The sequence below is a fragment of the Mugil cephalus genome, chromosome 7 (genome assembly GCF_022458985.1).
Source record: "Mugil cephalus isolate CIBA_MC_2020 chromosome 7, CIBA_Mcephalus_1.1, whole genome shotgun sequence".
NCBI lineage: Eukaryota > Metazoa > Chordata > Actinopteri > Mugiliformes > Mugilidae > Mugil > Mugil cephalus.
Genome location: NC_061776.1, coordinates 18,747,045 through 18,769,048, shown reverse-complemented (window position 1 = coordinate 18,769,048; position 22,004 = coordinate 18,747,045). Strand labels below are relative to the sequence as shown.

The 22,004-nt window shown below is 43.6% G+C and overlaps 1 protein-coding gene across 24 annotated transcripts in view; it reads left to right on the top strand.

Moving 5' to 3' along the window:
- LOC125010249 (receptor-type tyrosine-protein phosphatase S-like) overlaps positions 1 to 22,004 on the top strand; it is a 62,960-nt gene that overhangs the window by 16,958 nt on the left and 23,998 nt on the right. For 6 of the 24 annotated variants that reach the window (XM_047588692.1, XM_047588693.1, XM_047588688.1 and 3 more), the window contains exons 3-8: positions 535 to 683; positions 1,764 to 1,905; positions 9,297 to 9,485; positions 16,450 to 16,560; positions 17,289 to 17,300; positions 20,853 to 20,867. In XM_047588692.1, the coding sequence (XP_047444648.1) occupies positions 535 to 683; positions 1,764 to 1,905; positions 9,297 to 9,485; positions 16,450 to 16,560; positions 17,289 to 17,300; positions 20,853 to 20,867 (618 nt within the window). The remainder of the gene's footprint in view (positions 1 to 534; positions 684 to 1,763; positions 1,906 to 9,296; positions 9,486 to 16,449; positions 16,561 to 17,288; positions 17,301 to 20,852; positions 20,868 to 22,004) is intronic. The other 18 variants (XM_047588707.1, XM_047588706.1, XM_047588697.1 and 15 more) reach the window with 6 other exon arrangements.

The following is a 22,004-nucleotide window of genomic DNA, read 5'->3' as shown; positions in this document are numbered from 1 at the left end:
GTTAGCATGTTCGTTGCATTTGCTAATGCCATCTGAATCAGCAACTGCAAATCCCCTATAGGCGTTAAGCGGGTGCAGGCACAAAGCGGCGCCTCCGGTATTAATACATTTATACCAATTATATGCTGTGAATTTGCAGCCAACACTTGTCCTACCTGTGAAACACTCATGTGTCATGACAGCCTATGCTGCATGCAGTACAATGGTAGCCTGCCCTGGGGGGAACAGAGTGAGAGAGAGGGAGAGAAAGGGAGAGATGCTCCTCTGAAGCCCAGCCCCATCTTTTATTTATGACCCACAGGAAGTCCTTCAGCTTGTCCTCTAGATGATACCCAGGAAGTAAGCACAACACACAGCCATCAGAACGCAAGTCAGCCTGACCAGTCACTGACAGTGAAATGGGGCGTGGTCAGCAGGGGGCTTGTCAGTGGTTATGGAGTCGGTTTGATGTCCTCTGGGTTTAAAGGTGTCGGTTTTCATGCTTGTGTGTTTGATGTTTCTTTCTTCCCTCTCTTCCCTCTCCCTGCCTCTCAGCTCCCCCAAAGTTCACCAAGATTCCCACAGACCAGATCGGAGTGTCCGGGGGCGTGGCGTCGTTTGTTTGTCAGGCCACGGGCAATCCCAAGCCTGTCGTCTACTGGAACAAGAAGGGCAAGAAGGTCAACTCCCAGCGTATCGAGGTGGTTGTCACAGTGCACAATGGTCAAGTCTTACTGTAACTGCATGGCAAATACAAATCTGTTTATCCAGACATAAAGACGTATTATAAAATGAATTTAAACAGTGGTGATCACTATGTTGAGGTTACATCGTGTGTTTCCGGATAGAGCCAGATAGTTTACTGGTTTTAATATCAATCATTATAATTCTGTTTTGTGTTGTCAGTATAGTACGGTGCACCTATATGTTTGGTAAATTAAAAGTTCAACATTTAATTAAATATAATTATGACTCATTTGTTCAGTTAATATGAGGGTACATCTGTGATGATTAGCTAATTATAAAGACCATTAGCAGAGGGAAACCACTAGCTTGTCTCTGCTCAAAGTCGAAGAAAAAATATGTCAGTGTCGAACTTACTAATTAATAGAATATAATATATAATATAGTTTGTTTAATCTGTATTAAACCTCAAGGGTTATTTTATGCCTGAATGTGTGCAAAAAAAAAATTAGGCAATATAATAAACAGTATGATATTGTTGCAAACGTTAGCTATGAGGTTTATTCGCCTATTCACAGTATTCTGCAAAACAGACACGTGAGCCATTAGCAGACATTGCTTCATGTTAAATGCACAGTGTTGTAAAACGCTGTAAGGCGTTGTTAAGCGTTGTAAAGCAGAGAGTTTTTGATTCCTGTAGCTCGGTCTTAACTGTATTGATGCAGTAACATGATCTAATGCTTGGAGATGCCACATTTCAACCCGAGGACGCAGATGCCCCGGCCAACACCGGTAAGTATCTACTCGGCCGAAGTGTCTTTGTGCAAGACACTGACTCCCTACCAGCTTCAGGAACGTGTGTACAGGTACATGTTTTGTATCTGTGCCTGACCTCCAGCATTTCTGTGAAGCAAATGGGTTGTTTTTGAAAGAAGTCCATAAAGTATTCATTTTTTGTCTTAATAATAATACTACTGGAAACACAAACCATGTTAAATTGCAGTCATGCAACATTCTAGTTTTCTTTTATTACAGTAGGATTTGTGCAGTCGCTGTGCTGTGGCTGATATGCCTCGTTCTGTGCTTCTCTGGCTGTCCAGACCGTAGAATTTGATGAGGGTGCGGGTGCTGTGCTGAGGATCCAACCACTCAGAGCACCCCGAGATGAGAACATTTACGAGTGCGTGGCTCGCAACAGCGAAGGGGAGGTGTCCGTCACCGCAAAGCTGGCCATTATCCGAGGTAAGACACAAAAGCGCACACGCGCATTCCTCTCCCACTTGTGACGTGCTTTCTTTTCACGTGTGCACACCTGGCTTCAGCTGTCGCCCCCGCTTCGCTGGGCTGTCATTTGTAGATGTGACAATAGAGCGTTGCCACACCCAGCCTGCACAGGCTGCGGTGAACTGTTCTTTTTATAGTCCCTCTGAGTGCAACCGAGCGTGATCTGGCCACAGAGATGGCCAGCTACCGTGCTAGCTAAGGGGTATTTTGGCATCCCAGCTTGCTGTAATCACTGCTCTCCCTGGCCAGATAGCCGGTGTTAATCTAATCTACATTGTCTCCTTGGAGGAAAAACTTACATGTGATTCTCCAAAATGTTATGAAATAAAGTTGCAGCATGTGGATGCTTGCCTGGGATCTGAGCTCTGGCCGTCCGCCCAACACAGCAGGAATGGCCGAAGAAATGCAGGGATGGCTGCTCAGGCTGTTACTACATGAGGAAAAATCAGGGGATTAGGCCCTGTTTGGCAGACAACCCCCCTTTTTGCCAGAAGTAACTGAGGAAGAGAAAGAAAGAGGGAGGAAAAGGCTGCTGAGAGGTGGAGTATGATGAAGGGCAAGGAGGTGGGAGTAAGTTGAGTAACACAGCAAGATGGTGTGAAACAATAGAGATGAAATAGGATGTCAGAGGTGGTGTGGGTGTGGGAGTGCAGGAGATGGATGAGGATTGCGGAGCTGGCAGGGCTGTGTGGTAAGCAGAAGGCTGGTAGCCCAGGGAATAGACTCCTGTCCATCTGTTACCCAGCCCATCATCTCTGCACACACGGCACCAATCTAAGGCACATTACCACATAAACTACACCTCAAGGGTGAACCTCCTAGTGTGTCTGGCTGTGTTCCTGGTTGAGTAAACCCACAATGAGGTCTTTGTACCGTCATGTCCTTTTGCAGTGAAACAGAACACAGGACAGCAATGAATGAAACAATATTTAAGCCAAACCCCTCATGAGATTCAGAACTGTTAGTAGTCCTAATAAATAAAAATTACGCATGAATCATAATACTGTGATGGGTTTTATGTAGCTTCCAAAAGAAGCAATGATTCTGCAAGTACATTTTGCAGAATCATGTAGGATGTGCGATATAATCTGTGCTGGTTAGATGCCATCTGAATTTTATTTTAGCTCATTGTGGGAAATCTTGCAAATTAAGATGTTTTTTTATATATTACTCTCAGATTAGTTTTTAAAAGGTTTGGATTTCTGTTTATCTTATCTAAGAAAGAAAAAACATTTCCTCATTTAAGATCTGTAAGAAAATTTGAAGTTGGGGTGTGAGTTAACCATATATTACACAACACCGCGATTCATCTTTACAAGCTTATCTCATCTCATCTTCTACTACCGCTTATCCTCACTAGGGTCGCGGGGGTTGCTGGAGCCTATCCCAGCTGTCATTGGGCCAGGGTACACTTTGGACAGGTCACCAGTCTAGTCTTTACAAGCTTAAATACATAATTTAGAGGACCAGAACAGACAAATCAAAGACCAACTATAGTATGTATCTTTGCTGCAGTCTGCAGTGTCACCACTAGATGGCACTTATTCCTGCACACTGGTCCTTTAAGGATAACATAGGTTAAAGTTTGACAATTTCAACTTAAATTCTGAGAAATCATGTTCGTGTATATAATATCAAAATAATATTCACTCATTACTAATTACTTATAAGATTCAACATTGACGGCTGTGCTATTGATAAGATTTCAGCCAGTTTGAATCAGAGAACATTTGTGACTCTTTGAGTTTGTGACCTTTTGCTTTGTCCTTCATGTTAATCTTTATTTCCAAGTAGCTCTGTGGCGCCCATGCTTGGAGTTTCTAATAATATAAATAGGGAAGCCCATTCTTGGTTTCTCTATTTATGTTGTCGTTGCCTGTGATATATTTTTTTTTCCAAGAAACAAATTATTTGTAATTGCTCAAACTAATGGTTTTATACCATTAAAGCTTTAAGAGTGCTCCAGAAAAACAGATTTGCAGGACACATAAAGGGATTTCAAGATATTCCCAATTTACGAAAATATACTAGCTTAATGCTGTATGTATTTATTTGACTGTATGTTTCCAATACTGTACGCCTATGCAGTCTGAATGATACAGTCCATAGTAGATTGGGTAATCCAAGAAAGCTGTGCTCGAGCCAGTCTTTTTCAAAAAAGAAGGACTCACTAGAGAAAAAGGTCCACCAACCACTGAAGTAGAGAGGAGGCTTTCCATTACTGGTCATACCCCTTCCACTTCAGCTGAAAAGTCTTTTCATCCCCTGATGTGTTTCATCTCATCATTTTGTACAATGGTTGACCGAGACTAATAGCCGTGTTGTACAGGGTGAGGGGCGTGTGGTTGGCCACAGGATATTTGCTGCCACTCTATAGGCTACCTAATGGATGGAGATGTGGTGGGTTATGGTCCCGGAGAACTTTCTTTCTGTGGCGTCACCACCATCATCACACATCACCCATTCCATTACCTTGTCTTCCTCCTCCTCTCTTTTTACCTCCCAATATCCGCCTGCCTTTGACTTCAGCAGCCGTGTCTTTGGCCCAGAGCTATATCCGTTTCTAATTTCTCCTCTTTTGTTTTATTCATTCTTTCATTTTCTTTCTATTCTGCCTGACCCTCGCTGCCTATTCAAACTCTCTTTTGGCTCCTTCTGTCACATTTTTACAGACTGCTCCACCCCGTCGTCTTTCTATCCAATCTGCTCTTTTTCTATGGACACTGCAGTTGTGTTCTGCCTTCAGGAGACATGGATATCTGCAGTTCTGCATGTTTGAAAACCTCTGGTGGGCGAGAGATTCTCATCACTGCAGCACTGTATATGTGTGTTTCTGTGAGCGCGACCTTCACGACGGTGTATGTGTGCAAATGCATGGATTTCTTCCTTTATGGATGTGCGTACGTGCGCATACATCTGTGCTTTGCATGGCCGGTTTGTGCAGAATAATCCCGATTATACTCACCTCCTCAGTGTCCCATTTTAGGAGAAAGGGAGGTAAGAGATGAGGGAGGAACAGGGTTTGTGCTGCCACCACGGCATACACTCTTCATATGAACAACAGAGTCAGATCAGTGATTCCCTCCAGGCGTCTGCTGCATTGGCAGGCCGGCGGCTCAAGCAGCATTTCGGTTTGGAAACAACTGAGAGTATCAACTCAGCCTGCAAGAGGATTACACTCCTTGAGTGGAGAGCTGGCTCTTTCATCACATATGGCCCTTCTTCAGTGTTTTAATTCTCTCCTTCCTTCGTTTCTTTTTCTCGCAGCCTATTCTTTACGCATGTTAGTAGGTGATGCATACATGAGTTTTACATATGGGATCGTCGCGCTTTGTGTGTTTAGTCCCTCACCGCTGACGGCTCAGGGTGGTGAAGATACGAGGGGGTGGTTTGGTGTGTTTGATCTACGATGTTAGTTGGATTCTGCATTGTATTGTGATCTATTATCATAAAGGACCATTAGCATTTAAAGTGCTCCCCTTCAGCCCCACTGCAGTCTATAGGAGTCAAAGCATTACAGCCTCTGAAGACTGCTGAGTGCTGGCAGATTAATCCTGAATCAGGCTCCCTGAGATCGGCTTTTATTCCGGCTGCTTTCATACACATGGCCATTTCCCTCTGAAATGAACTGAAAGATGAATAGGCAACCTGTTTCTTAACCAGGAGAAAGGATGCTCTTCTTGTGGGGAAGTGTGTGTGTGTATGTTTTTGTGTGGTTAATGTGAGAGGGAAACACAAAGAGACACGCAGGAAAAGAAAGCCTGGATCCATGTTTGTTTGTTTGCATCATATGCATTATGTGTTTGACTCTTTGGGTGTGTGTGTGTGTGTCTTTCCGTGCCACTGGTCTGTGTGTCTGCGTGTGCACGGACACACAAATTGCGTATTTGCCCAGATCTGGTTGGCTCCACTGACTGGTTTTGGGCACGAGGCCTGATTGCCCTTCTGCAAACATAACCAGGCCAAAACGAATGCTCTCAACCTCTTGATACACACAAACACACACAAACACAAAGCTCCGGGGAACAATGATGCTCGGCCCTTGCCAATGTTCCCCCAAACACTGTTGACACATGCAGTGTTTGCACACACATGGCGCATTTTTCCATAGGCTGTCTTATCAATTTAACCAGGAGGCGAAAAATAAGCAGCGCTTTTGTGCAGCAGTGTTTGCATTTGATAAATGATTTATTTGGTGAAAAGTGTGATCAAGGCCGTGCCCGCAGTATCTATTTCAAGCAGAGGCTGACTCATCCAGGAGCCAGGCTGAATACCTGTAGCTCCCCATTCTCCTCTCTAGTGAACTGTACTTTAGTGTCCAGCTCAACCGTCTGTCTACTGGCTTATCTGTGGGGCTGAATATGAATCTGCAGCGATGTGTTACCGAGGCTAAATGTGGTTTTAACACACATTTTTTTCAATATCTCCCAAGACATTTTTGCCTGTGTCTTTACCTCTTATGTTATTCTACAGTACAGAACAAAATCTATCTATCTATCTATCTATCTATCTATCTATCTATCTATCTATCTATCTATCTATCTATCTATCTATCTATCTATCTATCTATCAATCTGTCTGTCTGTCTGTCTGCTGTTTTTGTACTGAAATACGGACCCAGACCCCCTTCAGCACAACTACACACACACACACACACACACACACACACACACACACACACACACGCGCATGCCCATGCCCTGAGCCCAGTGCACTGGCGTGTTCTAATTAACAGCCAGGGAGTCCATGTAGCAGTAGCCGGCGGAGTGATAAAAAGACCATCTGAACCCTCTCAGGAGAGGGGTGGGATGGGGGGGGCAGGGTAGAGGGGAGCAGATGTAGGCCCAGCCTATCCTTCACCTCGGGGGAGCCAGCCTCCTGACCTGCCCATCGATCTCCCTCCTCTCCTTCCTTTCTCCTCTTCCCCCGTTTCATCAGCGGCCATACCACTGGCCTTCATTCAGGTGGATCATTAGCATTGATCAGCCGTGCAGCCGTGGCCGGTGAAGAGGGGGGAGGGTGGGAGGCATCAGGGTGGTCCGCTCAGCCCACGCTCGTCTCCGTTTTCTGGTGTCTGGTGGATACACTAGACATCGGTGTCGGGCTCCACTCTGAGTTCGGATTCCACTCTCTCTTGCCTCTGTTGGCATTTCTCCTCTCGTTCCTCCTTTTAGCCACAGCATCAGCAACAGCTTGACATTCCTATCTGATGGGGTCTCTCCAGTGCTGATGACTGTAGAAAGAGAGAAGGAGAGCGATAGATCCTATCTCCACTCAGCCTCTCATCCCCATCCCGGAGAGTGTGCGAGCAGATGGTATATGTCTGTCATGCGGTTAGGTAGCAGGGAGCCCGGAGGAGGGAAGGAGCAGAGGAAAAACACACAGGCGGTGCATCGGCCTGCATCTCGAACTGTGTTCAGCTCGAGATTCGTCTGCGCTGCTGGGCTAGAGCTGACAAACTTTTAACAGGTTTCGTTGCGCTCAAAACAATGAAAACAAGGCTCCGACGGATTTCATTGTTAGCCAGGCAAACTGCTGGCTTGAGAATTGCTTCACCGCTGTAGAAAAGTGGAATATATAATTATAGTTCCAGGTATGGAGGAGGTGTGAGTGTGTATGTGTGAGAGAGATAGAGTGGTTAAAAGGGTAAGGAGAGGAGGAAGCAGGAGGCCTGATAGATGCTTGATTACGTGTCTGGCCATCTGGACTGTTGTCACCGAGATCCTTAATCTCATTCACCAGAGAAAGTGTATGTGAATATGTTTGTGCGTGCGCGAGATAGAGAGCGACTGCTCGTCTGTGCGCGCACCTTCATTTTCCTGGGAATGTGCGGACGCGCCACGCCACATTATTCCACACATCGCAAAAAGAAATCTGTGAACATGCTAATGAGAGCATCGCTATAGAAGCGAATGCACGCACGGGGCGACGTGCACGCACTGCAACCCCTCCGTAATCAGACACATCCAGACGCATGCGGACACATCCCAGATCGGCCCCTCTAATCGTCGGTACATTTTAACAATTACTGCTAACAAGTCCTTATTACCCCCAGTGCCCTGCCCCTCCTCTTGATCCCAGCTTCTAATTGCTGCTGCTGTTTCTGAGCGGCTCTCTGCATAGTTATTAGACAGGAATCATTACCAGCTCACAGCACAGGGCCGCACCTTTGAAAAACTCACAGTTTACTGCCACAGCCACCTAACACCTGTGTTTCTAGGTTAGAAATTATGTGTGTGTGTGTGTGCGTTCATGTGACAACACTTAAGTAACCCCCGCTGACTGGGCGGCATGTTTGTGCTCCTCTGAAAAACGGTCCATCACACACACACAAAATCGTAGCTGCGTTTCCTCCCGCCTGCAGTATCACCTAATGACTAGTTAGCAGCAGGAATGAACAATAGGCTTTGATCGCGGAGGCCATAGTGGCCCCGCTGTCTTCCCCACTATCTCCTCTTTCAAGGGTATGCAGATGTTAAAAGGGGCAACAGTGGCTCTCACATCGCTGCGTGTGGGAGCAACTCTTGCGTTTCAACGCGGACGAAGGAAAGTGGGGGCTGAATGCAAACTGTGTTTTTGCGCAGGGCAATTAAAGCTGCCGTTTGTTCATAGAAAAGCTGCAGCTCCATGTTGCCAAAAAATGTGTCCCAGTGTATTTACCCCGGAACATCATACACAACCCTCTCATTGTTTAACATTTCTAATGCTAACCCCCAAAATAGCAAGACTATTTACCGTCGGTTGTTTTTTGTATTTAGCACCATCAGCTTTAGCCTGCTTTCTAAACCATAGGTCTTCAACGGGGAGTTTGTGACCTCTAAGGGCTCCGCAGAGGTACTTCAGGGGGGGCCCAAAATCTTTGGTTGATTAGATATCTTTTATATATTTTTTTTTAATTTCCCCCCACAAATTTAATTTTTTTTAAATACACATCAACATGAATCAGACATATTTTAGTAAAGGGATAAATGGTGGCAGAAAACATTATCTTTCAGTCAGCGCTTTGCTCATTCAGCGATACAGGAGCTGTCTCAGCAGCGCACCGTTTCACACAGAGCGCCACACTAGCCGAGACCTGTCAATCAAAGCCTCCCGTACAGCCCCGCCCCCATCACTGCCAATCACTAGGCCGCATATTACACACTGACTCTGTCAGGTTCCCACAATTGGCCAAGAGCCTATTCAGTCCCCAGCACAGTTAAGACCCCTGTTCTTAACTAAGACATGCTAGGCTAGGTGTTATACAAAATGTCCTTACATTTACAAAGCAGTTTTTGGCAGTTTTGTGACACCATTTGGGTTCTTTCTGTATAGCATCCTCTTATTTATTTTCTTCCTTCTCCTTTCAGAGGACCTGTTGCCATTCGGCTTCCCCAGCATTGACATGGGCCCCCAGCTGAAGGTGGTGGAGCGGACGAGGACGGCCACCATGCTGTGCGCGGCCAGTGGCATCCCGGACCCAGAGATCTCCTGGTTCAAAGACTTCCTGCCCGTGGACACCAGCACGAGCCAGGGCCGCATCAAACAGCTTCGATCAGGTGAGATTGACGGCTTTTAGTCCCGATTACTTCATTTGCTGGCATCTAAACAAACGGCGCATCTAAAGCTTGGGCTTTTATCAGGTAAATCCATGCTGCTCTAAATTTGGTGATTATGATGTTTTTAATTATGATTGAGGGATTACACGTCGCTCTCTCAGTTTATCTACATCCTTTGGGGGTATAAAACCTTTTTAAAGCCAATTTCATAAAAAGGATCGCTGTGCCACCCTTAAGCCAAGCAAAGCAAATGCTGTTTTATTAACATTTGGGAGAAAAGATTATGAAAAGATCTCAGTTGAAAGGCAAAACTCTCTTTCCATTGTAAATGCCAAAAACACACAGCAGAATTCAGATAAAAGTAAGGAAGTAAAGTAAATTTGCTTTGAAATAAATGCTTAATATAATAATCAATCCACCTCGGGAACAACTATAATTCTCTTTTCTCAGGTCTCAAAATCAATAGATGCAGGAATAGGAGTTTCTTCGCATTCGCGTCATTTAACTGATGCTCCTCTCATCCTGACCCGTCCAGCCTGAAACTGTGTGAAATGAGCTCAGTATCTAGAAATGTGGAAGTAAAATCACTTTGCAGCAGACCACAAGAAATGAAAGGAGGAAGTTTTTATTTTTATTTTTTTTGGTTTCTGCTGTGAGAGAAAGAGGAAACTGTGTCTGTGCAGACAGATCGAGAGATAAATACGGAGGAATCACATCTTGAGCTTAAGACAGTTTGTTCATCTTTGTTTATGCTCTTCTGTACAGATGATACAGTGTCTGCTAGAGTAGACAGGCACGCTTTTTCTGAGCCGTTCCCACTCAGCCATCCCCGGGGGGATTGAAAGTGATGGTCAGGCGAAACCATTTTGTTGTTGTTTCATCCATATTCTGTGTGCTCCTCCGTCCTGCCAGCGCTGATATCTCCCTGCTGTCAGCCAGTATCCCTCACCGATCACCAGTGGCCCCCTGTCAGCGTACGTGTCTGCGTCTCCATTTGCAGAATCTCCCATTATATTGTTAAAACAAATGCACAGTATCATGCTTTGGGGCTGATGTTGAAGCTGCAGACGCCACAGAAATAACTAATCATCCTCCACAGCTGACGGCCCATGTAGTACAAGTGGAAACAACATTGTTTTGTGTTGCTGGGTAAGGCTAATTAGTTATAGTGTAGTCAAGGTAAGCTTAACGGTTTAACATAATCCCTATTTGGATGCTTTGTTCACTGTAGACAACATGCTACAATAGTTAAGCAACTGAGCTTAGAATTATGCCCATTGTTTGAAATTGAACTTTTTTACAGGCTTTAGGCGGAGGGCTAATTAGCAAATCTGGCAAATGTAATTCTGTTTTGGGATGCAACTTTGAGTTGTAGGATTGCTGCGGCGGAAACCTTCCCAAATGCAGTACACGAGCAGGACAAATCCATCCATGAAGAGCTCGCATGCGTAAGAAGTACACCTTATGTCGACTGGGGGAAAAAGAGAGCATTACCCAAATATGATGGTGCTCTTTGGTAATTTCAGCACGTTCAAATTACTGAAGGTAGTGAACAAGCTGCGGGACATGCTAATGTTTTCAGCTCATATCAAGAGCAGATCAACATATCCTTTAATCCAGGGGTCTTCATAGTTTTTCAGGCCAAGGACCCCCAAACTGGTGGAGAGATTAAGTAGGGACCCCCTACCTACTGTATGTGTTCTATATTAAATTCGCCCTAGCTACACTGTTAGCTTCTCTTCTGCTAATATTGCAGCATGCCTCTGGGATTTCACATGGGGACTGAATAGGCTCTCGGCCAATTGCCAGGAACCTGACAGAGTCAGCATGTTATATGCAGCCTCGTGATTGGCTCAGAAGTGATAGGGCCGTGGCCTATGGTGTACAGGAGGCTTTGATTGACAGGTCTCGGCTAGTGTGGCGCTCTGTGTGAAATGGTGCTGAGACTACTCCTGTGTCACTGAATGAGTTAACGTCTTCTGCCTCCATCTATCCCTTTACTAAAATATGTTGGATGCGTATTTAAAGAAATTTAAATGTAAATCATAAAAAAAATACATATAAAATATATCTAATCAACCAAAGATTTTGGGCCCACCTAGAGGTCACGGACCCCCTGTTGAAGACCTATGCTTTAATCCATTCATTACAGTTTTGCTCTGCAGTGCATCATTCTTTGTGTGCAGAGACACTTTTTTAGCCCTAATCTTAAGTATAATTTCCAATAACTAACTGATTTGTGAAAAATTGTCGCTTACCAGTCTGCAGTGGTAGTTTTGGTAATAGAACGGTACACTATACTCCCAAAAAACATCCCAAAAAGAGAATAGAGTTTAAAGAAATTCCTTCAGAAACATAAGAGACATGCCAAACAAACCATGTAGTGACTGTTTTATTTTCATTCTCTATTTATCATCAATGCTCGTGCCTTGAAGCAACAGAGAAACAGAGGCGTCCTCTGTGGCGTGAGTCGTGTCTCTTTAAGTTTTTGATATTTGTTGTTGTTACAGAGCAACAGAAAACATTCCCATTCTTTAGACCTGAATTTGTGAATGTTGTAATAGTTTCTCCGTCTACGTTTCACTTGATCCTTTGTAGATTGTCACACAGACGTGACGAGGATTCAACGCTGCAGTATGCTCACATCAGTGAAACAGTCACAAGACAAAGGGCTCAGTGAGATTCACTGCAGCCTTTAGCAGGATTTAAAATCACCAAAACCATCACAAACGCGCACAACAGAATGCGCTGTATAATGATCCGTACGCTGCAGCGAAATGACTCGGAGGAAATCAATTATACCTGAGCTAGGCACAAAATAGCAGCGCAATGTGTTATAGATGAAGCACTCCTTTAAGATGTGTTTAATGGAGGCTCCTTCCGAGCAGTGCCTCTGATTTAGAGGGAGCCTGCGTGGTCTCGTTGGATAATGGCCAGGAATCAGTTTTTTGGGGCACGATCATTGTTTTCTCTCTGGCTCTTCTCTCTTTTCTGTCTCGGGTGTACTTTTATGCACCGTATGGGTGAAGATGAAAAATGATACTGAGAATGTCTGCACTCGAGTCTCGCACAAGATGACTCTTAGCTATTTCACAGCCCATTAGTATCCGTCACCTGTGTGGGGGCTTTCTACTGCAGGTTACTGTCCATGGCTGTTGACGGTCATGAACACCATGTTTACTGATCTCAAACCTGCACGTACGCGCTCCATTCGTTCCCCCGGGGACTGAAACATATGTCACAGTGCTATAGCTGAACTCTTCCTGACGTCTTTATACCTCAACAAGGTAGCCATCTATTTTTCCAAGCCATCTGCTGCACCAGTCTAGATGTACGTGAGGTGCACCCTGACAAGTTTTCCGTCTTTCTGACATTTGCGTCTGAGATCTGTAGAGTTTACCTACGCACTTAACGGACTGTTAACAGATGGCATCCAGTATGGACCCAGAGGCTGACTGCTGGGTAATGGATGTACCTGTCTTAAACGAGAACTCTGATCTGATCAGAGGCAACAGTCACGGTTTAGGTTACTTTTCCTTATTAACACACAAGCACAAGAACAGTTTTGGCAAATTTTAAGACGGTTTTCTATTTACCTTTTACAGGCAGCGCACAGAATTTTATATTTGTTTTGAAGACGGATTCTCTGATCAGAAGTGACCCAAACCGTTGCTTCTTTCATCATTAAATTCTGTTTCACTGAGGTTATTTTTGGTCCTGTTTGCTTGTTCGTTTGTCAGCAGGATATCTCAGACATGACTTCAATGGAATGTGTTAGAAAATTAGGGCATTCGCCAAAAAAAAAAAAAAATTGAGAGAGACGCATCCTTTAATAGATTTTCAGAATATCTGGAATTTAAAAACAGTTTTAATGGCTGGTAGAAGATTTTTTTTTTTCATTTATAATTTTAATTATCACGTAATGGAAGTAGGCCTGGGTATTGGCAAGGAATTGCAATACGGTACGTATCACGATACTTGAGTCACGATACGATACATTATTGCAAATATTATGATATTGCGATATTCTACACAGTTCACTGAGAATTTTTAAATGTAGCTTAAAATACAAGTTGTATATATGTAGATCAGATGACAGTGATAATGCATTGGACAAATGACAATATTTTTTCAAATGATCCATTTCTAATTTATTGCACGTTTACAGAAAAAGTGGTGGTGGAGGTGCGGAAGTTGTTCAAGATTGGCCCAAAATATTACTTTTTCTTTTAAAATAGATATTAAGGCATTCAAAATCGATATTGTATCGGAAGAAAAAGTATTGCAATATGTTGCCATATCAATATTTTTCCCCACTCCTAAATTGAAGTGTATATGAAAGCAGAATTGTCTAAGAAAAGCAGCAGCAATAAGACAGGGCTGTAGGTTTTTGCACATTTTTGCTTTTCAGATACAAATTTTTTATTAATTATTTGCATGTAGACTAACAATGCTTAAAATCACTGCATAGCTTTTCATAGTTTTGCAGTGCTTTTTATCTTCAACTCCCAGAAAACTAGTTTGAAAATGAAACAACCGTCAGTTGGTCGAGTCCAGCCTCCAGTTCAATTAATCTCTCATCTCGTGGGAGACTGGCGTCTTGGTGATCTGTTTGACCTACATGTTCCTCCGGAGCTATCGGGTTAGCGGTATCTGTTGTCATCTGATCAGCTGAGCCTCAGACCAACAGACATTATACGCCGTCCACGATTTCACAGTGGCTCAATTTACTTAAGTCACATCTCATTCGGAATCTGTCAGCATCTCCCAGACTCACTAACAAACTGCTCTCCCTCTTCATAGCGCAGCGTTTATTTCCTCTATGCAGCTCTTTGCCCTGATTTTCTGCCTTTCATGGCGCTGGTTCGTTGCCAGTCTTCCGTCTACTCTGTGTACTTATGCATGTGTGTATATATTTATACTGCACACCTGCCTTACACCATGCATGAAGGAAGATTTCAATAGCCAATTTCAAATTTGTGCTGATGGTTAGCCATATGAGCTCCTTGCAGCTGTCAGATTGGTTCTTGTTTGCGGAGCTCCACCTGTCTAGTCCCACCTATTCTCCACTCTGTCTTCTCCTTCTGCCTCCACTGTTTTTCTGCAGCAGAGACTTGGCTTATAGAGCACATTATGCATTCTTGTTTATTTCCCAACTCTTCCCTGCACCACCCGGGGAATGAGCGATGGAAAACAGGGAGGAAGACGAGGTCAACGAGCTGTTTTCCTTTCATGATAATTTGGAAAACAGACGTGAAAGAGTGTTAGTTGCAGCATGTAGCGCCTCACTTCTTCTAAACGACTTTGGACATGTGTCATTGTCCAAAATGCACAGAAAAAATAGAGAATTCCATCAAATTACATGTCAGATAAATTTATTTGACTGCGTTTTGGACTGCTATACTGAATAAATTATATTAAATTATATCAATTATATGATCAAAAATCGGCATTGATGTAGGTTAAACTGTACTGCAGTTGTAGTCTTTGACCTTGTGGCCATCTTTTGGCAAATATGGTCATTATTGCTACTGCGGCCTACATTGTACATCCAACAGCTTTGGAGATATCCCTTCCTGAGGTCTCTTGCTCTCTGCTTTCAGTTTCAGGTCTGTTTACGTATAAATCTATCTTGATTATATGTACCACTTAAAAGTTCAGTCCATCTCAAGGAAAAAAAATCTATATATATGTGGATTATAAATCTATTTTAGGTGCATGGATCGATAAAGCAACACCACTGTGCGAAAATACTGCATTATTATTGCTTTTGGAGAGAAGTTATTCTGCATACTGTTTTTCATGTGAGTGCTTTTACATTACGGTTTAATCTAAATTCCTCTGAGGATGTATTCGCCTTCCGTTTTTATGCGAAAGAGCACACCGTCCTCTGTCTCTTCTTATATCTCCCTACATCTCTTACAAGCCAGATGACTTTTTTCAGTCTCACAGAAGATTCGGTGTAAAGCACGGTGCTTTTTTATGAGGCTTAAACTTTGTGTGTGTCTGTTTACCCACACACTTGTGCACACGTTTCTCTCTCGTAGAGTGTGTGTGCATGTGTGCAGTGCAGCGCGGAGTAATGCGTGGTATTGCGCTTCCACCTCAGGCTCCATGTCAAAGTCAGTTTCAGATGAGAAGAATGTGACAGAGCAAACTGAAAGAGCAAAAAATAAAAAAATATATATAAAACTCTGTGTGCTAGTAACTCAAAAGGCCGATAGCACAAAAGAAAAAAAAAAATAATAATAATAACACAGCAGCAAGAATAGCACCCTGTGAAACAAAAGATACAAAAGCGCACCTGACGAGTTTTGTATGTAATTATAGCACATTTAGGGAGACACTGTTTATCACGGCAGGTTCGGGGTAGGAGGATAAAAATTGAGGAAGTGAAAGAGCTGAGGAGCATCGCTGGGTCGTTGCCGTGGGGTAAAGCTGTGTAGCTGCTGCCAGTTAGCTGCCAAGATAGAAACAGGCTTTCTTCATGGCAGCAGAGCGCCTGCTGCAGGAGAGGAATCACTAGCTGGTACAGAGGTACACAACTAAAGGCCCTTTAAGTGTCATCTAAGTTTATAAAAAGTCCTTTTGTGCCTTGTTTTTGACTCGCAAACTTTTTCGAAGGGATTTGAATTTTAATGCGTTGCTGTTTCTTTTGTCGTCTCCGGAGGAGGAGGAGGTGGTGGAGGAGGAGATGTGGGTGTGGAAAGGGGGGAAGCGCTCGATTCCTTTACGACTTCTGTTATATGAGAGCGCGGCCCATTCAGACAGAGCCTCGCAGAAATAACGACGAGCATGGCTTTATTGGATGTTGGAGCAACGGGCGAGCAGATAGCCCAGGGTCAAGCCGTAGCAGAAACAGAAACACACATCCGAGGATGAAAAAGATGCAAAGGAAGGCCCGCCGGCATCGGGAACATTAACACTAAACTCAGCCGAACGTCTTCTTTCCCTCTGTTTGCAGGGGCGCTTCAGATCGAGAACAGCGAGGAAACGGACCAAGGGAAGTACGAGTGCGTGGCCACCAACTCTCAAGGCGTGCGCTACTCTTCTCCCGCAAATCTATACGTGAGAGGTAGGACCTGATCACAGAACAAAAACGCGCACAAAGAAAACAAACGCACAGAAATCACGACTGTTAAGGTGCTGCTGGTACTCTGAATAAAGCTACCTCTTCTCCATTACTGTGCTCTTAAGCGAGAATTACTAACCCATCCATTGTCTACAATATATGTCGACCCTCCTGTTTGGTATTTCTCACTACCACCTTTAACGAGTCCACCTTAAACCCTGGTGCGAGCTCACCACGCAGCCAAAGCGAGCGCAAAGGTTGGGAACGCACCTCGGTTTAACTGCATGGAAACATCACTTATGTGTCTGCTAAAGTGGCTTCTGTACTGGAGGCATAATGAAAGGAAAAATCATTTGACTGAGGATTGGGATGAAATTGAAGATTTGCCTTTAGAGTGTTTACTTTAATGAGCACCCACACGATCCCTGATTAATTTCTAGCCTCTGTCTGTGGGTGCTGGTTTATCGCTGGCTTATGGCTCGAAGACCACATCCAATGTTCACATTTGCAAGTTCTACTTTCTATGTTACGTGGGATATCAGAGAAGCGTGTGTGTGCAGCGTGTGAGGTGTGTGTGTGTGTGTTTGACTGCGTGAGTGTGTGTGCGTGCGTGGTGCGGTGAACGAGTGGCTCTGCGCTGGCCGTTTTTATTCTCTCTGTGTTTCCCCGTTCTCTCTCTCCCCCCCCCCTCACGTCATTGTGTTCTGCATCAACCCCCTTCCATCCCTCAGAGCTTCGAGAAGGTTGGTGCGCTCTTTCTTTTCTTTTGTTACTCCTTTGTTTCAGAAAGCTTCACTTATTGAAACAGAGGGAAACAAAAAAAGTAATCACAACAACAATAATAATAACAATAATAATAAATCAAAGGTCACCGGAATAGATTTGAAGTGAAATGATAAAAAAAAAAAAAAAATCCTGTATCCAAAGTGAGGAGAGTACAGCTGCTACGTTGATGAAGTGGTCTGCCTACGCAGCAGAGTGCATTGACTGCATTGTGAGGCCTTGTGTGCAGAACCCTTGGTATTGCCTTCACTCCCCGATCAATGTTTTCTGCATGGTATGATCTTGTTGTCATGGAGACCCAAGAATTGGAAGATTAAAAAGAGGCAATGTTTGCATGGAAGGAGTGGGAGAGAAAGAGAAAGGAGCACCGCTTGCATGTCTGTTGACTGACGGACTGACACAAGAGCATGGCACAGTGTGTGTTTACGCCAATTGATATGCTCGAATCGTGATATTATTGAACTTGCTGTCTTGTCACGTCTTGCTACTGTTTCTTTTCTTTTCTTTTCTCCCCCCCCCCCCCTTCTTGTAGCATCTTGTTTACCACTGTGTCCCCCGCTCCCATGTCATCACATCTGCTCCAGTTCTGCACTTGTCGCACTGGGTGGACGTCTTGCCCTCGCTCGTGTACGTGCCCCTTTGTGCGGAAGTTATATGTTTGGTTTGGTCAGTGAAGCTTTCGTGTGTTGGGCTGAATTCATCACATCAACTCTAGATGGGTGACCGCATCCCTGCTGATGGACAACGACATTTTCTTATGTACCATGTTTAGGTAAAATTTTGTGGGCTGTTTGTATAATATGATTTCTGGTTATCGAGGGGACTGCATGACATTATAAAATAATACTCAAAAGGAAATTAAATCCAATTAAATCCAATCTAAGGAAATTAAATACCTATTATTGCTTTCAAATTTGGTTTAAAATAATTTTAATCTTATAATAGTAATTTATCTATTTTTAACGTTTTATTCTACTTTTATTTTATTTATTTAGTCCTAACAAGTATTTTTCTATTTAAATATGATGATGTGACAAACATCATTTATAATCAGCTACACTCTAAAAACAAGGCTATGAATAATTGCTGACAAAAGAAAACAAAAGTTATTTCTGTTGCAAAGTTTTACCAATAGGGTCTAAAAAAAAAAAAAAAAAAAAAAAAATCACATGCTAATATCCTCCCCCGTGAGCAGAGCTGATCGCGATCATTTGCTGTAATCGCTGCATGAAACTAACAGAAATCTAATATTTCCACCTGTGTTTGCACATGTTTATTCACCATTTGAGTTCGGACGAGAGCTCTTTTAACGGCGTCACCTCGTCGCTTCCAGAGAAGTACAGCTATCCAATACTGTTAAAAAATGAGCAGTTAAACGCTGCAAAAAAAAACCAACAAAAAAATAAAAAGATTTTTTTATTAAATTTCATGATTGCGACTGTGACTACAGGCTTTGTGTGACGACGGTTTTAGTCGTGTTCTGTGAAATGATAAATGGCCTTGTATTTATAAAGAGCTTTTCTAACCATTGTTATTCGAAGCGCATTGCAGTCATAATGTCACATGTACCTACTTGTGACCGTAAGCGCAGACACGTTCACGTAATTCGTGGCAACAGCCGCCCTCAGCAACCTCAATACATTTTTCACATCATCCAGAATCATAATGTTACACTGTCGGTGAATTTTCAGGTGTAATACGCCAAATTAACTGCAATATAGTCTTACTTCACTACGCCGTTTCTCTATTCATAACAAACCTGACACGCCTCCGGTCGCTGACATTAGAAATGAGTCACATCCACCCTCAATTTTTTATATATATTGAGGGAATATGAATGATTCCCCCTAATTGCAGGGGTTAATGAAAGCTGCGTCCTTGAGACAGACAGGAAGGTGCTGAGTAAATGTCAGCTGTATAGCGTCGCTGAGATGTAGCGTTAATCCTTGCGGCTGTGCCAAGGTCTCCCCAGCCTGTAGCCTCCAGACTCCCTGCAGAGGACGGGACTAATGATAGCTCCGCTAATAAAGATTGAAGCTCCTGGCTCTTAAAAAACTGTATGGAAAATGGAGGGGAATGGCTCGGGCCCGGCTCGATTAACATTTAAGCTAGAGGCTCTGTGAGCGCGTGAAGGATTATCCCCCTGTTATGAGCTCACTTTATTGTAAAGCGCTCACCTACTGTACGTCTCCAGATTCTTCTTTTCAGCCTTTTGTCCGATGACTGATTCCTTTAGGAGTGCTCGGCCGCCGAGTTTATGTTTCAGATTAGTCACTGATCGTTTTGAGTCTCCGTCTTCGCCTCAACGTCACTCACTAAACAACTAAACAAATCCACGCGCTTAATTGCTTCGCTTTACCTTTTGGAAATCGATAACAGCGGATGAAACATTTGCCACGCCGCATTGCACCTGCAGCGTCTGTCTCATGCATGGAGCTGTCATGATGCGGTCTTGTCTTGTCTGTCCGTCCGTCTGTCTTGTCTGTCTGTCTGTCTGTCTCCAGCATGCCCAGACGAGGAGATGCCTGCTCAATCATGTCTGTTTTCTAACAGATCTACCTGTTTTTTTTTGTTTTTTTTGTCTCTTTGTCTCTTTCTTGTCTTCAACTTCTGTATCCAATTCTGGGGCATCTTTTGGGTTGTTTTTAAATTATTTTTTTTTCTTTTTCCTCCAAGTGCTTGACGTGTTGTTCGTGAAACGGTAGCGACGGCACGGCACCCGCCCGTCTTCAGTTTGTCCGAAATCATGCAAAGATGTTAACTTCTATCCAACTGTCTCTAGATTCTTTGAGTAGGGGGATGTGGCCCGAGAAGATTCCGAGTAATGATGTCACTCATTAAGGAGTGGAGGTTTTTGCAGCATATTCACCAGTATTATTTGACTTTACATGATTTTCATATAATATAGACTTAAAGATATATATGTGTTCTAGCTGGATTAGCCTGACATTGAATTAATTTCACTGCTGTAGGGTTTAATCTTGACTTTCTAGTCTTATTGAATTGTCTACTTTTAGCTGTTGTTTTCACATATGCGCTTCCTGCTAGTGTTGAGTTTTCGTTTTTTCTTTCTTCAATGTTTCTGCTCTTTGTTTGCCTTCCCTTTCATTCTCTCCTTTCATCCGGAGAATGTTTGTCTGTGAATCTCTCTGTCTCTCTCTGTTTCCTGTGTTGTGACCCTCGGGTATCCTCCTCTTCTGCTCTCTTCCTTCAACATCCGATCTCTGCCAATCTTCTCCTCCTTTCTTTATTTATTTCTTCGTGTCCTTTACTTTTGAAGCACCTACGTTCTGAATGGGCCTGACTCTGGTATACAGCCGTGTTTTTAAATAGATCCATGTGTTTTCTTCTTCCTCGCTCCTCTTTTCTTCCCCCTTCTCCCCCCTTCCCCCCTGCGACCCTCTTCTAATCCTCTCTTTATCTCCACTCCCCTGTCTTTGCCCCGTCCTGTCCCTCCCTCCTCCCTTTCTCTTCTTTCTTCTTCCGCATTCTGTCCGCACCCTGATGTGTAGGAGCGACAGACACATGTACATAAGTTTATTAACTTATAAACATGCACATACTACCTCACATATCTCTCTTTTTTGCTCGCACTCGTTCTCTCCCGTTCTGCCTCTTTCATGCTGTCTTGGTGTTCTTTACTTAATGTGTCCGATGATCACTCTGTAATTGCCACTACACCTTTTTTAGAACCCTCGATCCACTCCTGTCCACATTTCCCGATTCATTTTGACGACACACTGTATCAGTTCTGAATCCTATGTATTGTACAGTATCTTGTTGTACAATGTGGCTGTCCTTTGCTACATTGCCTTTCATTGTCTGGAAGAGAAGCAGAGCTGCCTCGCTCTATCTATCATCTCTTTCTTGCTTTCCTCTCTCTATCCCTCTGCCTGTCTCTCCAGTGCCTCTGCTCTCGCTTCTCTCCGTCTCCTCCTCAGTCTTCAGTTCTTCGCTCTCTTCTTCTTTGTGTTGTTTCTTTTTATTTATTTTTTTTTCCACCATCTTATCCCTCTTGAGTCGCCCAGGCATGCAAGTGACCTATGAGTTCAGTCTCTCGATGCATCTCTTCCTAATACGTAGTCGAGCGAGCTCTGACAGATGCAGTATTGGATATAAGTTGCCACTTTGCTTGTTCTTTTCATGGGGACACAAATAGCAGGCAGGGCCTATTGATCGGCCCTCGTGTTGCATACACCGTCTCCATACAGAGGCCCATCCACTGCACAAACACCTCGAGGCGCACAAAAGCTCAATGAATGAAGTAAAGTTTCTTTCTCTCGAGGTTCCTGGTAAAGTTTTGCGGGCTTATTCATCGCATAGAGAGGGGGGGAGGGGCTGTAATGATACGACTGTAGTCAAAGAAATTAAAAAAGAAATTATATATATATTTGTTTTTTTTACTTAATTTGGTCACATCATCACAAGAGAAACTGACTATAGGTGTCATGTCCTGGTTGAAACGGTACTCAAGAGTTTGTCACTATATTATTTTGAGTAGGCAGCTCACTGAACGGTTGAGCTCAGATTTGTGTCTTTCTGTTGGAATCATCAGCACCATAAAGTAACTGGGGCTAAACTTGAAATATCCCTTTGTAATTTTCTGTAAAAACCCTGAAGTTCATTCTCCCCCTTCCTGTTACCTCTCCTCTCTCTTCTTCTTC